Genomic DNA, 21,624 nt, shown 5'->3' with positions numbered 1-21,624 from the left:
GTCGGTTCATGTCACATCCATTTGCGGTAGGACGCACACCCGGGCGGTTTTATGCGTCAAGTTTTTAAAGCTGAAAACTGCGTTGTCCCAACATGACTTTGATTACTCAACTACCCTGTCCAGGTTCTAATGTCGACCAATAGTGTGGAGATGTCGGCCAGTAGTGTGATCGAGGTTTCCAGCTGCTGCAAGCGGACGGAATATTACTTTTATATATAACATTAGGTTACATTTAGAAAACATTAGATTACAGCTCCTGAGGGCTAGGTTGGGGACTTACGATTTGGAGGCATTTCGTTTACGAGGGCTCTACGAAAGCAGGGACGACTTTGCTGGGTTATTTATATCACGTGATCGCATAATTTAAAACAAGGAATTTTATTTTATCTGTTTAGCTTACTGCTTTGCCGTAGTAGCTTGACCGCGCGGGACAATTTCATGTTACGTGCCGGTCCGCGCACAGGAATGCAATGCGCCCAATGGCAAACTGCCGCAATTGCGGGGTAGAATTTAAGCTTCATAAGCTTATACGCTGTCTATTTGAAGTGATGTAAATCTTTCATGGTCCGCCCGCCAGGGTCCTGGAACTCTACACGCTGCGTTTTGGCCGAACGCGCCCGTGTGACGTCCCAAAACGTTCTGAGAATATTACTCTAGATGCACACATATAAATGACTACGTCTCCTCCCAAGCACTAACCTGCTGCCTGGGTCAATAACGCACCGGCGGGGGACGTGAGATGATGGCGCGTGTCCAACTCCTCGCTTCAGCGGATCACCAACAATGCCAACCTGATTTCGTGGGGGCGGTTCCAAATTGCGCAGTAAGCAGGCAATACCATACATTAATAAACGCGCTGGGATATTACAGGGTACCGACGCTTCATCGACCTTTGGATGCGAAATGTTCCGAATCGTCAATGCGAGTCGTCTATGCTGCTGAAGCACAATCCCGCCAGTTCCTTAGGAGGTAGTCCCAATTGAGCCCTTGTGCAGAAACCAACCTTGGCAATAGACGTTCAGGCCCAGGCTCCGCACGTGTCCTTGTTAGGCCAAAGCGGTATTGGATTAGGCAGTTCTGGAAGGAATTTGCCCCTTCAGAAAGATGGGCGGGTTCAATCCACTATCAACCCCGCATTCTCTTAAAACGCAATCCGGCACAAGGCCCAAACTGGTACGTCAAGCTCCGGGGCGGGCCTTCTGCTTGAAGTACATTCCGAAACTTCGTTCCGAAGTTCTGTCACCCAACTGCCCCTGATGGTACCTACATAGCGGGCCTACAGCATCGATGCGCGAATAAAGGTTGAAATTTTTAATTGAAGGCATTATCTAGTTCGACATTGGACCAAGTGTATGGGCGTTCTTAATGATCGCGCATGATTTGCGACAGGAGGTGATTTTAGCGAAGGTTTTGTACACACACAAACATACACACATCACAAGAGGACTTTCGGCGGCAGCAGATGGAACGTTGATTTAAACGTGACTTACGCAGAAATGTGGCTCCCACTGCGTTTCATGACCCAGTCAGACGACCGTTACGTAAGGACTTCGAGTCGCACCAGGTTACACAGTCAACATCGTGAACTGTGCCCCACGGTACAGTTAGTTAGGGCTTTCGATTGAAATAGGAGTTTTCTTGTTTCTTAGCGCGCGTTATTTGATTCGTCCAATTCAGACCAGCGAATCAAAGTGCTGTGCCGTGTACTTCCGACCTTCGTAATGAAGTGTTGCTTAGGTTCTGCTGCCTAAGAAGCTTTCCAGATAAAGTTAAATTTGTATTTACATTTACAATTACTCGTAGGGAGCCACAGCTATTTTGTCATCGTCATCATCATCATCATCGGCAGTTCACTTTCCTGCTGTGCATCATAGCGACAGTACGATGAATCGAATTGTTGCGGTTTCGTCCCTTCTTCGTGCTTTCCAGTTCATAACTGGAATTATTTCCACGATTATATTGATCATTTCTATAATCAAACTGTTTTGCACCCAAGGTCAGCATCGATGCGTGCCGTCAGGCCTGCGTCGGCCAGGTATGGCTCTTGCTCAACGGAACAAGGCGCATTGCATGGCATCGAAAACAAGTAGGATCATGAACATAATTATCGACCATTAACATCAACACGACTGTAGTTTTAGTTGACAACTATTGCGGAGCGTTGTGTTCATGATTGAGGCTCAAACAAGAAGATGTGCATCTCCTTTACCATCCAAAAAATTTCAGAAGCGATTCAGATGCTAAAGGAGCAAGATGAGACGACTGATAACTCCAACCTTTTGACGAGCAGTTACTCTTGGGCACCACATGTATGCATTGCTTATTCCTTATTCCAATTGGTGCCATATTTTTCCATTGATTACTTCACGTTGCTTCACTCATTTTGCCGCCTGCTAATGAAACAACTTTCGTACGTGACCGCCCGCCAAGTATTTTGCACTATGCATCTAAATACCAACTGTACGCTTTTTAAATTGGCGGCTCCTAACTCGTGAAAAGTAGAGCCAACCCGCCAGCTGGCCGTGCAGCGCACCTGAGGCGACACGCGCAGCCAAGACGCGCACGCCCAGGCTGGACAGTGTAAGTCACCTCGGTGGGATAAAGCGAGCCCAGGGTAAGCCCAGGGTGAAGGCTCAGAAAACTCGTGACCACGGGGGTATTTGCCATTAGGCTCCCCAATTGGCGGAAAGCCCCGAACCTTCGAAAGGAGGCGCAACCCTGCGGTCGAAAGGAAATCGGGCCGCGGACCCCGGGAGTTAGAATCGCCGCTGAAAATGATTTAAAGCTTGGATGAAAACTTTGATGGTTTACTGATTCCGGCTCGAGAACGCGTTGCTGTACGTGAGAGTCAAAGTTGGTGAAAGCTTGCTTAGACGGCCGTCTAAGCCGCGGCCGCGGCCTGGGCCGCGGCTGGTCCCTTGTAAGTAATTCAACATTCTGTGGACTTTTAACGGCTCACTACTTGAAAATGGCCCCAAACACGATAGCAACGCGGTGCAAGCGGTGATACTGGTGGCCTAGGGAACAATCTCGGAGCAATTCGAGCCGTAGCATAAGATGTAGCCTCGGCCGAGGCGGGAAAGCCGGGGAAGCTAAAACATCAACAATCAACAACAAGGGAAGCTAAAACATCAAACAATAAATAATAAGGAACGGAACATCTTTATGACTGGCTACAAATCAATCGGTGATGGAGGACGACAGGAGGGTATCACTGCCATTGCAGAGGCCCGCGCAGCTGGGGTTACGTAAGTTGTGGGAAACGTAACCACGCAAAATTAACTAATATGCACCAAACAATATTTGCTTTTTAATAAGCCCCGTGAGGTGCAGTCACATGTAGCGTAACTCTGAGTATGACTGCTGCATATTAATACTTATGACTACTGCAAGCCCCAAGTCGGCCTGCGATAAGATATTTATTCACAAACTTGCAATCGAGCGATTGAATACGCCGGTGCGAAACGGGTTACTTGAATACAGGGCATCCAGCTGGCTGATTTGCCAGCATTACTTAACTAAGCCACTTTTTCGTGTAAATTCGTGATCGGCCTCGTATTTACTAGGCTGCAGGCAAAATAGTTGCCAACAAACGAAGTAAGTCGGATTTTAGTTAACCAACGCTGATAGCTTATATTTCAAATCATCAGTTCACCGTTTGCCGATATCTGGTTGTGCCGATTATGTGCAGTACTAGTACTGACTGTTGTACGGTACTAACAGTCGATACTATATCCCCCACACAAAAACGTAAATGAAAATGGATTCTCAACTTGTTAGGTTTTCTTGTTAGTCGTTGAGTAGTTAGTTCGATTCACGAACGCGCGTCTTGATCAGGGATGTTTTACGACATTTAGACGCCATCTAGGCACTGGATAACTATTTAAGTCGTTATTGTTGTTAGGTTGTTATGTCATCTTTATTGCATCCTGAGGTATGCTAGAAGGCTCAAGTCGCTCAACCCTCGGTGTAACGATTTTGGCATCCCAACTAGACACGGAGCCCTTTCTATTTCAGTCGGTATCGATTAAGGCGATCCTGTCTACACGCTTCCTTACATAAAGCGTTTCAAGCAATCATATAGAATCATAAATACGTAAAACCCCCACCCTGTCCCAAATCATATTCGATATACGGTCAGTGCAATTGATTCCGTTTCAAATTCCAAGTCATCAGTCGAGCCAGAATCGAATTATACGACCGGGAAATACGTCCTAACTCACCATATTACCCCATGCATAAAGACCGCAGGCTGTTCTTCTGGATTGCGACAGGCGCTTTACAAACGTCACTCAGCCAACTGCAAGCGCCATCATAAAGGCACGTGGCATCGTACCATCACTGCTGCTGCCATCGGGTGCAGAACGATTGTTCCCGTCACTCGCTTAATCGATGTTTTGCGTTGTAGCACAGCCCACGGCTGCACGGCTGCACCCACACCTCCCTGTCCTACATACTGCTGTGCCCGCCCACCCTGCACCCGCCCGCCCGAGCTGCCTGCTGGCCGCTGCCCCATGCGCCGCGGCCCTGGCGCCTAATCCCCCTTGCTGTAGCCCAGGTCGCTGGCATCGATCGCGTTTGTCGCTATTAATTCTGTTTTTGCTGTCTGTGTCCGCACCGGCTGCCACGCCGAGATAGATGCCCCGCTCTTAATGTCTCCAGCTACAAGTTACAAGTTCCATACAAGTGCGGGGTTGTCCGTAAAACCCGGGGGGGCCATGGACGGTAAATCGTTTTTAGTGCGGTTACGTGGTGGACCATCATCATCCTCCCTCGTCCGCTTGAGCACGCAGCGCCTTAAAGCAACGTGCCGGGTCTCCCAGACTTCCGAGAGGAGCCTGGCTAGCGCCAGGCGGTCATAATCGTGCGCATGTTGCGCCCTTGAAACGCAGTCGCAAAGCTTGCAGGTGCGCGCTGCGCGCTCACGGCGGTTAGGTCGGTTAATCCCTAACTCCCAACAGCCCAGCCGGAAAGCGTAAGCACTTTATGCAAACGTTGGGACAAGGCGGTTTCAGCGTGGGCCAGCCACTTATGCCGCGTGCTTTAAGCGGGGCCGGCCCCATCCTGTTCAGATAGCGACATGCCTTGACGCCGGTACTACCACTCCAGCGCGAATACACCTCCAACATGGCCGGCTTCCTCCCTGTTCAGAGCCAACCCCACCGGCTCCCGCTCATCGGAGTTTCGCTCTGTATGTGGTCCAGGCCGGAACGCATTCCCACACCGGTATGCATTCCTGCCCGCGCACAAATCTTGCTTTTACATGAACCTTTCCTCCGCCTTCTAATGCCAGTTTTAAGACAGCCCTTCCGTGCCGGCGTAGCCAACCGTTTAACATCTGCTACAATACAGGGTGTCTTCAGGATAGGAGTGATATAAACCATGCGCGGCAACCTTCGGGATCCGCAAACTGCTGCATTTATGAAAGCGATTTCTGCAGCTTGGTGCGGAAGATTGATATAGTTGTCGGGCATATCCTTCGTAATTCAGTTCAATAGCTTCTTCCTGGGGCGGCATCTTAATACGATCTGGGGCTAACGGAGTATTGTTCAATTTTGTACGGCAGGATGATGTGGCGTCAGGAAAGTTGGACTCAAGCAAAACAGTCTGCATTACAAATCACAAGCAGATTTGCGGCGGATTGCCTGTTATCACTCTTATAACCATGTTGCATTCCACGGTTCCTCCTTACGCGTCTGGCCATCGTCACCTGAAGCCTTTGGGCTGTCAGCTACCATCCTCAGCACCGCTGCGTACTGTGCGCTGCTCTGCAATTAATTGTAAAAACGGGCCCACCGAGTCCAAGGTGGATGTTTTGTGCGTTTCAAGGCACGTGGTTCATGCGGCCATCGCCGGACTGGCCACCCTTTCTGTCCTTACTTCAGGTGCGCTCCGCTGCCAGCTAATGGCCATGCATACTGGCTCCATTACTAGCTCCTGGTCCCGTTCTTGTTCATCTCTTCACTTTTGATGCGGAAAGGATTCCCTCGAATACCCAGCTAATGGCCCCATCCCCCTGTCCCAGTCTTCGGTACCACACACACATTATGCGCCACACGCCTCACCTTACCCATCACTTCCCCGGGGGCCGAGAGACAATGTGGGAGCGTGGGGACGTGTGCGGGGCATGTGGGTTTTTTTTAGAGATACGGGCATGTACGTGTAAGTGGGGTCCTCCACCCGCCTGCACGCCGGCGCGGCTTCTGATCGCTTGCTTGAACCCCATTTCCCGCACATCTTTGTCTCCCGCCACCCTCCGGCGTCTACATACATCTCCAGCAGTCGCCAACTCAGAACGTCCGCAATTGTTTCCTTAACTTGGCTGCATACAGTTCCCCAGTATCCAGCTTTTTCCCCCGTCCCCTTTCCCTTTTTCCCCTTCTTTCAACCCCCCGCTTTCTTTCTCTCCCGCCCTTTGCCTCTCCCTTCCCCCTGCAGCCGCACACGCCAGGCCTCAGGGGGTCAACCGACCCGAGCTGCTGCCACGGGGGGAACCCACCGCCGTTATCGACGTGGCGGGCTTCCTGACACCCTCTGAGGTTTGTTTACGTGTGTGTGTATGTATGTGTGTGTGCGTGTGTGCATGTGTGTGAAGGGGGATGTTTGGTTGTAGGTATGTATGTATTTGAACGCGCGTCTGTTTGTATGTCAAGGCACCGTAGTCTTGACGGCTGATGCAACCCATCCACCCACTAACGTAACCGGCTCACGGATTGTATTATCGGAGGGGGGGGAGAGGGGGGGAGTGGGAGGGGGGCAGGGAGGGAAAACACAGCGCTCCGCGAAGGGCAACGTTTACCATCCTCATGCTTCGGGCTGCAATTGTCACATAACACATGCATGTATACATACATACATACATACATGGCACACGTACATACATACATACATACATACATACATACATACATACATACATACATACATACATACATACATACATACATACATACATACATACATACATACATACATACATACATACATACATACATACATACATGGCACACGTACATACATGGCACACATACATACTTAAAGAGTTTACTTAAAGAGCTTACTTAAAGGAGTTCGCTAGGCGGCTCGACGCCCGGTGGGAGCGCCCAGATACCCTAGGCGACCCGCGCACCTTCCCAATTGGAAGTACCGGCGTCAAGGCATGTCGCTATCTGAACAGGATGGGGCCGGCCCCGCTTAAAGCACGCGGCATAAGTGGATGGCCCACGCTGAAACCGCATTGTCCAAACGTTTGCATCAAGTGCTTATGCGTTTCCGGCTAGGCTGTTGGGAGTTAGAGATTAACCGACCTAACCGCCGTGAGCGCGCAGCGCGCACCTGCAAGCTTTGCGACTGCGTTTCAAGGGCGCAACATGCGCACGATTATGACCGCCTGGCGCTAGCCAGGCTCCTCTCGGAAGTCTGGGAGACCCGGCACGCTGCTCTAAGGCGCTTCGTGCTCAAGCGGACGAGGGAGGACGATGATGGTCCACCACGTAACCGCACTAAAAACGATTTACCGGCCATGGGCCCCCCGGCTTTTATGGACAACCCCCGCACTCGTGTGGAGCTTGTAACTTGTAACTTGCACGTACGTACATACACATGGCCACTGCAACCTCTGCCTGATTGCCCATTACAATCGTTTGCCCCATAGTGCTTGTTGACGTGGCAGACCACGAACACACTCTCCCCCGAAATAACCCCCTCACCACGGTCCGACGCGCCTGCGTGTGTTTCCTTGACTCTTCCTCCCCCCCCACACACACACCCCACACACACCCGACCCATGCGTCCCCCCCGGCTCCGCGTCCCCCTTCCCCCCCGCAGGAGAGGCGTATTGCTGCGGAGGTGGCGGCCCTGGAGAAGGACACGGGTTTTAAGCTGCGGGTGCTCGCACAGAACTACCCGGAGACGCCCGGTGAGGGGTTGCGTGCGTGTGTGTTTGTATGTGTGTGTGTGTGTGTGTGAAGGTCGCAAGTATCTGACCGGGCCTGACACTGCCCACAGGGGCTGCTGGAACCCAGCCCCAACGGAAAGACCGCCTCCTTAAGCTCTCTCCCGCGGACGGGAGAGGGGCGCTAGAGGGGCCTCTGTCCTGCCCCCTCCTAAGCAGCGCGGAGAGCCGCAGGTCCGCTAGCTCCGCTCTCCTCCCCCGGGTGGGGTATGGGAGAGGCGTTGCACGCGTGCACACGCTCTCACGAGTCAAGGCTCCGTCACGCGAGTTCTCGCACCGAGCTTGAAACAGACAACAAGACTCCCCTCTCCCTCCCCGGCCTGATCCGGCCCTTGGGGTGAAAAGGGTTCTCTAAGGGTTTTAAACGGAGGAAACCCGCAAGACAGAGGAAACCCGGCAGCCCTGTACAGACCCTACCCCTCCCTACTGCGGCACGAGGCCCTAAAATAAAGCTGTGTGCGCGTGTGTGTGTGTGTGTCCTGATGAACTGTGTTTCTGTTTCTGTTTGTGTGGGGGGGGGGCCCCGGGAAGCGGGGAGGCAAAATTGGGAAGGAGGGGCAGATCTCAAGGCCTGGTTGATGACCGGGGCTTGGCTCTGGCCTTTTCGTTTCCCTTCCTTAACGGAGCCCGATACCCCCTCCCCCTTCCCACTCAACACACACACACACACACGCCCGCACCGCACACACACCACCCCAATACACACACGCACGCGTTCACACGCCTCTCCAGGTCTCGCCATCCGGGAGTACTGGGGGGTGGACGACAACACGGTTGTGTTTGTGGCTGACCCCACGTTCGGTGACATACTCAACTTCAATGTCGGTGCTGGGGTGGACTTGGAGGTGCCCAGGGTGAGCTGAGGGGGGAGGGGGGAGATAGGAAAAAGAGGGATGCGAGTAGGGTTTGTGGGAAGGGTTTTTGTTGTACATTGGGACTATGTAAGCTTGGGAGCGGGGCGATGTGAGGGGGGGATGTGGGTGCTTAAAGGAGATGAAGGATGAGGTGGCAGGGTTTGGGGGAAGTGGGGAGTGATGGTAATTGTGGTTGCCCGTCGTACATTTGTTTAAATGCTGTTGGCTTTAATACCGCGTGTCATCGTCGTGTGTGCCTCCCTAACGGCTTCTGCTGCTACTGCCGGTACCCTGCTGCTACTGATGCCTTCACTATTGCTGCTACTGCTGCTGCTACTGCTGCGGCTGCTACTTCAGAGCTTTTGGACACGCTTAGCTGGCAAGGTGGGCGGGTGGCTGAGGTGGAGGTATATCATGTGTTGATATACTGGAGGGGCGGTGTATTGCTCTGTGTGTGCTTGCTCGCTTTTGCTTGTGCTTGTGCTTTTGCCTTTCATTACTCCTAGGCCATTTGCCCTGAACCCGACTGCATGTACGGCATTCGTACAGTACGGCAACAAGTTTTACTGGCAGGAGAATGGCGAGGCGGCGTCAATCCTGAACGCGGTGCGTGAGTGAGGCGGCTTGGCGCGTTGTTATGGCGTTGCTGTTGCTGTTGTGTAGTGTTATTGTTGAGGGGGTGCTACACTGTGGGTGGCTCTGTCGCCCTGCCTGAGGGCACCGGGGGCCCTGACCGGGGGCCGAAACACAGCGCAGGGGCGGGCGCGCGGCTCCTTGTCCAGGTCTGTTCCTCCGCACGCACCTCACTACCTCAGTCACGCCAGCCGGGGCGATCTCCCTGCCCCTGGCTAGGCAGCACAGCGGCGCAGAAGACTGCGAACCGAACTAAGCGAGAGAGCCGCGCGAGAGGCGCCACTTGTTGTTGCTGTTGTTGCTGTTTATGGTTGCTACTGCTGCCGTCTCTCTAACCAGGGGGGTGTGCGGGGTCGTGTTGTTGTCCACAATCCTTAGCAACCCCTCGCAGTAAGGGCCGTTGCGTCTTGGTTCCTGCTCCTCCCGCCCACCCCTCGCACCCCCCGTTCGGACCTCGTTCTCTGTAGTGGTGAAGCACCTCACATCACCCGCCACTTCTGGGGCGGCTGCGCGCGTTAGTGTCGTGGAAAACACACCTAGGTGGCCCTCCCTCCCCGCGCCCCCTGGCGCCCACCCCCTGCCCCAGGGGGCACCTCCTCCTCCGCGTGCCCCATACACACACACCACCACTGCCACCCCACCCTCTCATCCCCCGGGATCCGGACCGCCCTTCCCCAGGTCTCCGCTATCGACACCTGTCTGCGCGAGGAGCCGGGGAAATTTAAATGTAGCACGGTGCAGGTGGGGGTGCTTGGGGAGGGCTGGCTTTGTGGGCTGGGCTGGGCTGGGCTTGGGCTTGGGCACCCTTTAACCTCTTCCTTTCACCACGCTACTACTACTTTTTTACTTTTCAAGTCCCGGGCGCCCTCCCCCTTGTTCATCTGCCGTTGCTGACCAACCAACTTACTTGCTTTCCGTTTTGCATGTGGCCTGGCCCGCCGCTTGTGAGTCCTAGCGGGTTCTAGCTGTGTCGTTTGTTTTGCGCTACATCGGCGTTGGGGCTAGCTGGCCAGCTAGGTTGCGTTGGTTGGGTTGGGTCGGGCCAGGGATGTGTTAGTCCTACACGTCACCACTGCGGCTTCCGTTCATAAGACTTTCCTTCCACCTCGGCGACTGGGTAGTTTTTCTGCTGCGTTTTTCGCCTTCTGTCTTTCTTAGACTTTGGATTTGCCAGCAAGTTATTCGTCTCGCAACCCACCTGGCCACGTCGCCGCCAAGATCACAACTCAAGTCGGCGCTGGTCAGTAAATATTCCTGATGCAGCACTTGTCTTCTCCTGACCCCTATCCGTCTATTTCTGGTATTTGCTTCACTCGCCAGTGGTTTGTCTTACACCTTCCCCTTGCCCTACATGCTCGCCGTCCAACGAACCGCCGTCCAACGAACCGCTCCAACGAACCGTCGTCCAACGAACCCCTCAGGGCGAGTTCGGGGAGAAGGCCAGCTCGGGGCCTTTCGGCAAAGCGTTCAGTCAGTAGCGACCTAGCGAAGGGGGGGGGGAGGTGCGTGCATTAAGGATGCTGCTGCTCCCGGGTATGTGCAGCGTCGCGTCATCACATCTGACATGGCTTCCTCTCAAAAAAAGAAGCAGCTGCGCAGTGATATGCATCCCCCAATATACTTCACAGGGCAATTATTATAGTGATGTATGTGCGGATTTTGTTGACGTGGCCTTTCCGCGCGGTATGTTCCCGTATACACGTGCGCTTGTTGTGCCGCTCCTTACGTTGTGTGCTGGATTCTAGGCGTTTTTAAACCTTGCCAGGGGCAGCTGCGAGGGAGGCCGGAGGGGGGGAAGTTGGTTATACCCAGTTGGCGGGAAGGCTTTACGGGGACGTATACGACGTGTTCGGGTGCACAGCGAATGTCTCCGCGCGGTCCATCAGCGGGTTAGGCGCAGGAGTTGCCCTTGAGGAGATCGGCTGTTGTGCGGGCTGTCAGGCCAAAGGGTTCGTTTCACCGGTCCAGGGGGGAGAGAGAGGAGGACTGCATGGCGGTGGTCACCATGCGCAGGGCCAACCCCGGTTGTGTGGGAGCCGGGTCACCGTGTCTGTGTGTTTTTCGTCGTGAACACGGGATTGTTGGGCAGATGGATGGCGTAAAAGACAAGGTGCGCTGTTCGGCAGTAAGATGGTGTAACGACGTTCCAGGAAAAATGATGGTGCGTTTCATGGTTGCTTCGCTAGGTTCTCTGTTGAACAGTACTCATAAGGTCAAATTCTAAAAGTTTTAACAGCTCGCAAATACATCAGATACAGTTGCCTGAACGGCCGTTGAGTCGCTCGCTATCTCTTCGTATCTGTCGCGCTTGTGGCATATATCCCATGGCCAGCCGACTCTGCTGTCTGATTGACAAAGTACTGTCATACACGCTATCAAACCCCGGCAAGGTCCGGAGTTAAACAAGTCTGAAACAGCCCCAATCACACCACCCCTCCCCCATACCAGGGACGTCAACCCTTTCGCACGCTTACACCTTTTGCCAACCACCTCGAACTCCCTTGTATAGTTCACCTAACACCGGGCCCGCTCCTCCGGCCTCTCTCACAACGGCAGCTCAAGGACGAACAGCACCACACAAGATGGCGCAATCCATTTCTTCCCCACACAACCTACTGCTAACACTCGGGCATGCGCAGCCATACCTTCCGCTTTCCTTATTCACCATTACACCTTTCCCTCCCAAAACACACAAACGCACACATCACCACCCAAGGACGCAACCACTGGTTCATCCTCTCTCGCTCTTCCTATAGAGTCCCAGCAGCCGGGGCCCGGCAAGGGTTGCCAAAGCAGGCCCAACAGCAGTGTGCACTCAGCGGCTCCTAACGACACATGTCGACAAACGGAACAGCTACCCGCCGCCTGCCTGCGGCCTTACAGCTCCATGCAATGCAGCGACTGTTATTGGTGGTGATGGTGATGGTGATGGCGATGATGGAGGACCCTCACAGCTCTTCATTGAGAATGTCGCTCAAGTCGAACTCGTCCGCCGCCTCCTCCTTGGCGTCCTGACCGTCCCACGGGGTGATGGACTTTATGGATGCGAGGGAGCCCTAGGGAGCGGGGGAAAGGGAGGGGAGTTGGAGTAGGGTAAGCAAGCGAATAGGGGTGCGAGCAGGGCGGTGTGATAATGGGAGGAGCAGTGGCTGTCGGTGGGTGGAAGGGTTGCAGTATTTATAGATCTACTTTAGTGCTTTCATATGGGGTGGGAGAGGAGAATACAGACAGACATAGCGGCTGTGGCGGCGGCGGCGGAAGCCGAGCCGATAATCACCAAGAATGCGGAGGGAAGGCGGAGGGAAGGCGAGAGGAGCCAGGGCGGCCGGAGAGCGCATGTGCAGTTCATATGCATCGCGACGTGATGGCTTTCCGCCAACCGTATTGACGGGTTAGACACGACTACTACTACTACTACTACTACTACTACTACTACTACTACTACTACTACTACTACTACTACTACTACTACTACTACTACTACTACTACTACAACCCCCCTTTGTTGGCTTCTCTCAGCCTGCGGTTGTTAAATCGCATCACAGAAAACAATAACACAACACATGCCTATCTTTCTCCCCGCGCCGCGCTCGGTACGTAACAACGGCATACACTCGAGGACAAGACCAGGGCAGTTTGTCCCTTGGTACGGCACTCCTCCCTGAAAATTTCCTTAGAATATCTTCATTTAAAGGAGTAAAAATAATTCTAATGATCTTGAACCTTCAGTATTTCGATTTGCCCTCCCCAAGGAGTTGGGGACTTCGTTTCGCTTCTTCGTGCTCCCACCAGGAACAAACATTCGACGCACATACATGCAGTGCCTCGTTTTACCCTCGAGATAATGTTGGCCAACCAAAACACACAGTCGTACGTACGTGCGTGTGTACGTACATCCGTACACAGATACACACCTGCAGCGGCAATGCCCCGGTGCCCCCCATCCTCATGGCCTCGATCCAGTCCTTGACGTGGTTCAGCTCGAATGCGCTCTTGCAAACCTGCGAGGAATACATACATACATACATACGTAGCAAGAACTTTCAAGCGGTGATGGGACGAGGTAAAGCATATTCGTGGCACAACAGATGGTGGTGGTGGTGGTGGTGATGGTGGTGGTGGCGAGATGCGCGGCAGCCCGCAATTCCACATACGGCCGTCAACTGGGATCGGACGTTTTTGCTAAGAACGTTTTCTAACGAACGAGGAGGGGAAAACAGAAGGAATGTAGCCACAGGGGCGCGTCAAGGCCGCACACGTGCACATCTTCTCCCTGTTCAAAAGAGTCACGGAAATGGGGGCCGCTGCTCAAGGTCTTCCCACTCCTGCCTACCATCAAAAGGTGTTTACTAAATAACTGCACTACACAGCGAAAGGGCAAGAATTGCAGTCATCTGTGTGTGTGGTTTGTGTGACAGATGGTGTCTGTCGCGCAAGCTGATTGGAGGGGCTGGCGCTTGTCATGGGCAGCTATGGGACCTGTCAGCTGACAGATTGCGTAAATTAGCTTGTGTGTATTTGCCCATGTACATATGTATGTATGTTCAACCCCACACCACCCCGCCTCGCCATCCCAACCCAACCACCAACTCACAGTGTACTTCTTGTCAGCCGGGTTAAAAGCCACCAGCGCTGCGTCAGGTATAAAGGGCGGTAGATGCGGTTTGGGGGGCGTTGAAGGTTCTTCAAGAGGAAATGGCCAAGAGCCATGCGCAGGTGGTGATGAGAGGTAATGGAGTTTAAGAAAAAAGCCGAGCCTCGGGGAGTGGGATATGCGCTTAGAACCCTGGCCCTCCCTCTATCCCTTTTGCTCTCTTTCTCCACCGTTCCCCTCTCCAAACCCCCAATTCCCCCCACCCCACCCCACCCCACCTGGGTAGCCAAATCCACCGACTCCGAAGTTGGACTCCAAGCCCTCCTGAACGGCGCCCTGGACCCACAGGTACGAGTACGGCTTGTCCTTGTACGCCTCCGCCGTCTTCTTGAGAATGTTGATGTAGCGGTTGCGGCCTGAAGAAAGGAAGCGTGTGAAGAAAGGGGGTGTAAGGCAGTTGGCGTCCGGTGGGAGGGGAGGTGCCCGGCACAGGGAACTGGGGAGGGGTGTGGGGTTGGGTTGGGCGAAGAGCTGGGAGAGGTGAGACAAGGTTTCCTTCTCTCGCCAGGATTCGGTCCGGGGCCACATCGCCGTTCATGTCATTCGCAATCCCCTTCAAAACCTCCACGCTGGAAAACCCCGTTTCCGGCCCTAGCCTCATCCTCAATCCCCCCTGCTCTACCCCACATTCCCATCCCCCTTTCCCAGCAGCTCGCTCCCCCACTCACCCGCCGCCTTGGAGTCCAGCAGGTCGGGCAGGAAGGCTACCAAGCACAGCCTCCGGGCCTTGGCGCCGGAGGAGTCGCCCAAACACTCCTACGGAAAAGTAAGCCAGCAGTAGTGAGAACAACAGCAACGACAAAGAAAAGAACAACAAAAGCAACATCGAAGACCTTTGCGGGATACATTGTAGGAGGATTCATCCTCAACAGCAACAGCATGGACAAGGGCATGAGCCAGAACAACTGTTTTGTTAGGAGAGGTTAAGGGTGGGTTGCATTGTGTGGGAGGGGCCCGGGGGTTGGCGTGGATGATGTAGTGCATGCCCAGCGCAACAGCCGGCGTCTTTTCCCGCTGCTGGCCCTGTATCCTTTTTTGAGTAATATGATAATTCTTAATATACCGCTGCCACACAGAAACATGAATTAGCCTAAGCTATACTCAGGGATCTGAGTCCCCGCTTCCTCCGACAATGTTCTATCCTACAGGTGATGTGACCCACGGGTCAGTTCGACACCAACAAATATTCCTGTCCTGGATGGAGCCGTGAACCACGGGTCAATCCGTTCACGCACCCACACCACACCAACACGCACTCACCGACTCAAACACGCTCTGACTGGTCAGCTCCACCGGCTCCGGAGGAGGGACCTGCGGGAGGTTTTAAGGTGGGGTTGCAGGAGGGAGGCTTCTTAGGGGGAAAAGGGGTATAACAGGAGGCGGCTGGCAGAGGTTAAGGCCTGACTTCTGCTCCCGGCCGACCCGGGTTCAAATCCGCCTGCCGACCTCTCGGGTGTTTGAGAGGTGGTGAAATGGGAGGTGGCCCCCCATCTTGTGGACGGTGTAGGACGTGATAAAATCAACTCGCGAGCTGACCAGGAACTAAGTTGAGGCGCCGTTGATCCGCTAGATTTGGTTGGATGCTGGTGGTGAGTTGCCAAACTCAAAGAGTACACTCTGAAGTCGGATGGGGTTAGGGCGCCCCTCTAGCAGGGGAGAATGGCTTAGGGTGCCCCTCTAGCAGGGGAGAATGGCTTAGGGTGCCCCTCTAGCAGGGGAGAATGGCTTAGGGTGCCCCTCTAGCAGGGGAGAATGGCTTAGGGTGCCCCTCTAGCAGGGGAGAGCAGGGAATTGCCTCGGGAAGGAGACCACTGGTGAAGCTTAACCACCCTGTAACAACATCAACAGGAAAGGAAAAGAAGACCTCCCCGTCCCACCCTTCTACACAGTTTGCCAAATTTCCTCTGCCGCTCCCTGGCGATGAGAGCTGTATCTTCTCGGCCCTACTCCCCAAGACCCATCTCCCTCTCTAGGCAGTTGGTGGTGTCTGCGATGCACTTCCGCTGCGTTTCTTGACAGCGTGAAGATAGCAGCGCGCAAAAATGTTCCCTTCCATCATCCTTCCCAAGCACCTGCTCCGCGAACTTGGCCATTGCAAACGACACGATGGAGCCGCTGTCCCTGCCGCCCTGGTAGTCCTGCGGGGAGCGCTTGTCCGCTCCGAAGAACTTGATGGTGGGGTAGCCCTGGGGGGTCAGGGGGGAGCAGCGAGGAGGTAAGGTGACGAGGTCTTGTTTCCTCCCGATACAAAGGGACAAAGGGCGGACGGGCGAGGGGACGGGTAATAACAGAGCGGACGGGCGAGGGGACGGGGAGAGAGGAGAAGAGGTGTTGTGTTGCATGCGGTGTTGAGTAATTGCCAAAGACCCAAGACCGCGGGTAGAGGGAGTGGTAGAGGGGTAGGGAAAATAACTCACATAACTCACACCACATCACACCGCACCGCGTATCGTACAGGCGTCGAATGCATCGGAATGGGACTTTTGCCGTACCCGTACCTGGACGCCGTACTCTGAGCAAACGGTCTGGTGTGCGGTGCAATCCACAGCTCCGATTTTGACCTTGCCAGCCAGCTCCGAAGCTGCCTCAATCCAGGCGGGCTTAAGGGCCTTGCAGTGCCCACACCTGAACTTACCTCGCAGGGGTGGTGGTGTGAGGACGGTGGGGCGGGCAATCATGGATGGTTATACGAATGGAATAGAGGGAGGCCAAATTGGTGGAGGGATTGCTTGATAAGTTCAGCTTGTGTAGGTTTATCTTCGTGCATGTGTGTATAGGGACGAGGTTTAGGAAAAAAAAGGTAAGCGGGACGAGACCCACATGCCCAACCAACCAACCATTTACCCGTACACCCCAACCTCAGGATACATCTCACTTCACTTACAAGCAAGATTACAAGCAGGGAGAAATCCTCCTTCCCCTTCCCCGTCCCCTTTCCATCCAACCCCAACCCCCGGGCCCCCCTTCTACCCTCCCCCCTTCTACCCCGTTTCCCGCATCCCACACGGACCCACACGGACTCACCAAGGCGCGTACATCTCCACAAGCCACAGGTCGTTGCTCTTGACCACCTGGGTACGGAAGTTGTCCGACGTCAGTGTCACCACATCCGTACCGCCGTAAAAGCCGTCCGACCCAGATCCAGATCCAGAGCTAGATCCAGAACTGGATCCGGATCCAGACGAAGCCTTCTCGCCCAGGCGCTTCATGGCCAGGGACTTGGCCTTGTCCAGAGCAAAGGTGACTAGATCCTGTTTCAGGTCGTGGAGATGGGAGTAGGATCGCAGGGAATGCATTTTCTTAATGGGGTAGGGAATGACTTATAAAAAATGGGTTATAGGGTTGCAAGGGGGTCCCTTCAGCGTTCAGAAACTAGTTCGGAACGAGTTCTACGGTTTACAACTGACTTGCGGCACCGCCATCGTGACAGCTTGCACAGGGTGCTGTGTGCTGCAGTCCCCCCACCCCACCCCACCCCACCGCAACCCACAGACGCCCCTGGTGTTTGTTTTACCTTCTTGCAGAAACCTTTTCCCAGCCCCTGTCCCTATCCCGTCCTCCACCTCCAATATGCCCCCAACATACACACATACATACATACACACCTTGGCGGTACGTCCGCCGTTGTAATCCAACGATTTGATGGACCCGGTGGCGTCATCGACGTATAGCAACTTGATGGTGGGGAAGCCCTGTAAAAAAATATACATACGTACACACGTGTGGTAGGCGGTAAATGAAAAGGCCAAGGGTGGCACGCACCTGCACTACTGGCAGGAGCGGAAGGAAAGGACATGCACATGCACGACCCTTCTCCCAAAGCGCATACACACACAGACACAGAAACAGAGTGAGGTGCCTCCTGTCTGTTGACCGGCAGGGCGGGCCCTAGCTTGCCGTTCTCAAGCGAGGTGGGCCCCCCGGATCCAGCTAATATACGCACTCCACATACACAACGTACAGTTCGTGACCCGCTGGCTTACCCGCCTTCCCTACGCTGACCTCGCCGACCCCCGGCCCCCATTAGAAGCGGCATTTCTTGCTCCCTCTCACAACCCAGCCCCTAGGACGCTTTCAATACCAACTCCAGCCAGACACCCCGAATCTCACCTCGTTATCACTGAAATTACCCCACCACCCAAGTCGTTATCCTCAATCCAACCCCAACACGTTGAAACAGTAGCCATCCAGAACCCACTCCACCACACCTCGTCTCGGATTCCCCCTATCATATCCCCATGTACTCCTCCTTACCTACACACACACACAATCCGCCCCACACATGCCTACCTGGATGCGATATTCCCCAGCTACCTCCTTGTGTGTGTCACAGTCCACTGCCCCCACCGCAACAATGCCCTTGAGAGCCTTGGCGGCCTGCTCCCAAGCTGGCTTCAGGGACTGGATGGCGCAAACGGGTGTGGGTGAGGCAGGGAGGGAGGCGTACAGCTAGCTGCAGTGGGGCTGATCGTGGAATAGGCTCCTAATCGGTTGTGGCGAAGAGACGCTGATCGTGTGTACGTGTGTTCGTGCACTCTGTTGCTGTACCAGTGGCTCCGTGCGCTTATTCGTAAGAAGATAGCGTAGACAGTGATAGCGTCTTCACGACTGTTTCCATGTGCCCTAGCCATGGCTGATGTCGGACTCTTCCTTCAAAACATCGAGCCGCGTGAAGGTCGTAAAGGTCGTACATTTGGCGTGCGCTTGGTCATATTAGACGCAGCCTTAAGCCATGGGATAAGCTAAACATATGAGCTCCGCTACCAGCACGGATATGACCACAGGTGGTTATGACATTAGTATGGTTGCAGGGTGTTGTACTCAAATTCGCGGTAACCTTTATCCCGCTTCCGTCACACACACGCCCCCAACATCCAAGCTGTCAGCGGAATTTTCGCAGCCCGCACCTGGCAGTGTCCACACCTACAAGTAAGGGTCGAGAGCATAATGGTAGACAGCAAGGCGGGTTTAGTCAGCGACGTGTGTTCTAACGTGTGCGGTGCCACAGCAAGCGATGTAAGAGAACGGGCAAGCAAAGACAACAAGGCTAAGGCCCCACCATGGCGCGTAAAACTCCGTAAGCACGATGCCAGCACTCTTGACCTTGGACTTCAAATTGCTGGCCGTGAGCTCCACAACCGGCCCGTTCGGAGAGTAGAAGGCGTTCGCGTTCACGATCAACAAGCCTAGCACCGCGACAGCGGCCACAAATCTAGGCATAGCCATGCCGTAAAGCTGGAACGGTGCCTACGCAAGACTTCAGATCAAGTCGAGCTTCGGAAATGTGCCGGAATCGGTGATCTGTACAGGTGGGACTACAAATTAGTCAAGGATTCCTACCTTGCCAAATCAGTAAACCCTATCAAAACTCCAATTTATGAAAGGAAGATTCTGATTAGCAAGCGGTTACAGGGGACACGTAATCCCGTACCTGCCGTGTTGACTCGGCCTTCTAGAACGTAGATATTATAATGGTGAAAATCATCAATGTAGCAACACGTTAGCAGTAATTATCTGCTGACATTTTTCTTTTAGATGTTTCTTCTCGGCATGTCGAAAGGTTGGCAACGGCAGCTCTTTGTGACAAGAACCCATTACCTGCCCAACCGTTATTTTCACAACGACGACGTGTGGTGCGACTATAGCCCAGCCTGGTGTACCTCAGCTGCCACAGCAGATAATTGTCGCGCCGGCCCAGCCCGAGTCCAAGCTACGCCTGAAGCGTTGGCGCAACCCTGGCATTTGGAAACAGCTGTTCTCGTATACCATTTGGGATTATATCAGTACAACTCAGGGAGAAAGCGGGCCTGTAGGTCCCTATTCCAGTTTAGGCTGGTAAACCAGGAGGATGTGCATTTGCGTGTCGGGTTTGTGCATGCCTCAGTGTCGCATTGCTATAAGGGGGTCTCCATGGCTCTTCCAAATTTTCCCCGTTCGGGCCCTTGCTGCACTCGGCAGGGCCGTCCCGCCATTGTCTCTCTTATTTGAGGTTTCCCATGGCCGAAAAAAGCTGTTGGACTTCGCCTTCCATTGCCTCTTCTGTAAGGAAAAGAAGCCTCCTGCACGTTGTGTCGTTTGTTGGGGAGAGGGAGGACAACGGCACACGTCCACGGATTTCTTCTCACACATGTTGCACAGCTGCTGCTCTCAGGGGGGGTTTAGGGTTTCTCCCAAGCTAATGGGACGCATAGGTATCATTGTATACTCTCGATGCGGTTTGCGCATCGTGCTGCTGGGGTTTTGCTAGGCACCGTTCCCGAAACCCTTTTCCAAAACCACTCTCACTTAGTGTCGCTTGAGACCAGGTGAAACCAGCTGGGGTCCAGTCCTCCAGCTCCCTTTCCTCTATCCTCCTTATTCATCCAATTGGGTTATCCTCGCATCCAAAGTCAGCGTTAGGAAGGACCGACAGAACACGTTCGCCGTTGTCATGCCATATTGCAATTAGATCGTTCAAAGCAACCCAACAAAAACGTCCTGAACGTTTTACTCGATCCCCATCCCATCTCACCGTGCTCCCTCCCAGGAGCGTATCCATTGGTCACAGGCCTATGTTACATCCTTTGGCAAACCTCTCACCCAATTTCCAGTTAAGGCTGGTTGAGGGAGGAGGATGAACTTATGTCCTGGTTCAAAGTCCAGTTCGTTCCTTCTGTTTCACCACATCATCCACGCCCCCCTCGCCACACACATCACAACGCGAAGGCGCGCGCACATCAAACGGCTTCCGAGGGTTATGAAACCGTCGAAGGGTTCCTAGCCAGCACGTATTGCTAAATTATACGAACAGTACGTATGCCCAAAGGCCAAGCCTCAAGTAACCCGGTCCTGATCAGCACATACATAGAACACGCTCAAAACTTGCGTCGGGAAGGAGGCCAGGAACTGTATCGCATTCACTCCCACATCTCCACGGAGGTGAAACCCCTTCCAACCCAAGAGTCCAGACATGCCCTTTCTCTCTCCACCTCTCCTATGCACTCCCCACTTCCCGCTCCTTGGGTAGGTACCCGCCAATAACTAGGCACCCAGCCGAGTGAAAAATGTAAGAGGTCAACAAAAGTGTACAAGAAGGACCAAGAGCTCGTCCCATTCGCTTTTGGTTTGGGTTGATTTTGAAGATACGCCCAAAACACATATGTTTTTTCTATTTCAGTAAAATCAGAGGTTAATTGCAGCAGCATAAGCAGTACCGTCTCCGTGTTTTAGCGGTAAGATCATTTACCCGCTTGATAAATTGATATTCGCCATTGCTGTTTACGAAGACAGTGAAAACCTTGCGCTTAATCAGAATAACGAGGTTATGGGTTTTGAATTTGCAAACCAAAAAGGAGGCTCTGGTCGCGGCTATATTTGCACGTGGTGTTCGCCGACAGTAGCACACAGGGGCGTCAAGAGAGGCCAAGAAAAATGAAACAGAGAGCGAATACAGGCAACAGGTGGAGTTGGTGGAGAGATGGGGAAGGGAATCACACCGTGGACCCAATTGCCGTGAAAGAAAATGGCCCAGACCAGTTCCGGAACAAGAG

At 53.7% G+C, this 21,624-nt stretch overlaps 2 protein-coding genes across 2 annotated transcripts; one reads left to right on the top strand and one right to left on the bottom strand.

Moving 5' to 3' along the window:
- Positions 1-3,165: 3,165 nt before the first annotated feature.
- VOLCADRAFT_105868 (uncharacterized protein) lies at positions 3,166-11,589 on the top strand (the record flags this gene model as incomplete). The annotated part of the gene is made up of 11 exons (XM_002953307.1): positions 3,166-3,248; positions 4,559-4,686; positions 4,893-4,907; positions 5,745-5,885; positions 6,439-6,539; positions 7,828-7,918; positions 8,687-8,808; positions 9,166-9,192; positions 9,358-9,414; positions 10,120-10,182; positions 10,863-11,589. 11 exons carry the CDS (start codon positions 3,166-3,168, stop codon positions 10,917-10,919), a joined length of 885 nt encoding a protein of 294 aa, XP_002953353.1. The 3' UTR covers positions 10,920-11,589.
- A 4-nt stretch (positions 11,590-11,593) lies between these two features.
- VOLCADRAFT_105867 (uncharacterized protein) lies at positions 11,594-19,431 on the bottom strand. The gene is made up of 13 exons (XM_002953223.1): positions 19,155-19,431; positions 19,003-19,018; positions 18,386-18,496; positions 17,701-17,787; positions 17,120-17,346; positions 16,594-16,720; positions 16,168-16,281; positions 15,356-15,406; positions 14,764-14,851; positions 14,314-14,451; positions 14,036-14,073; positions 13,356-13,442; positions 11,594-12,497 (listed from the first exon to the last, which is right to left on the bottom strand). Exons 1-13 carry the CDS (start codon positions 19,319-19,321, stop codon positions 12,390-12,392), a joined length of 1,359 nt encoding a protein of 452 aa, XP_002953269.1. The 5' UTR covers positions 19,322-19,431; the 3' UTR covers positions 11,594-12,389.
- Positions 19,432-21,624: the final 2,193 nt, after the last annotated feature.

Source organism: Volvox carteri (genome assembly GCF_000143455.1).
Source record: "Volvox carteri f. nagariensis unplaced genomic scaffold VOLCAscaffold_35, whole genome shotgun sequence".
In the NCBI taxonomy this organism is placed as follows: domain Eukaryota; kingdom Viridiplantae; phylum Chlorophyta; class Chlorophyceae; order Chlamydomonadales; family Volvocaceae; genus Volvox; species Volvox carteri.
This window is presented reverse-complemented; position numbering and strand designations above follow the sequence as displayed.

Excerpts from the sequence above, each read along its gene's own strand:
- VOLCADRAFT_105867 (XM_002953223.1), bottom strand. The coding sequence starts at position 19,321 with ATGGCTATGCCTAGATTTGTGGCCGCTGTCGCGGTGCTAGGCTTGTTG. Across the intron at positions 17,788-18,385 it reads CTGGGGAATATCGCATCCAG|GGCTTCCCCACCATCAAGTT; the intron begins GTAGGCATGTGT and ends ATTTTTTTACAG. Across the intron at positions 16,282-16,593 it reads GCTCAGAGTACGGCGTCCAG|GGCTACCCCACCATCAAGTT; the intron begins GTACGGGTACGG and ends CTGACCCCCCAG.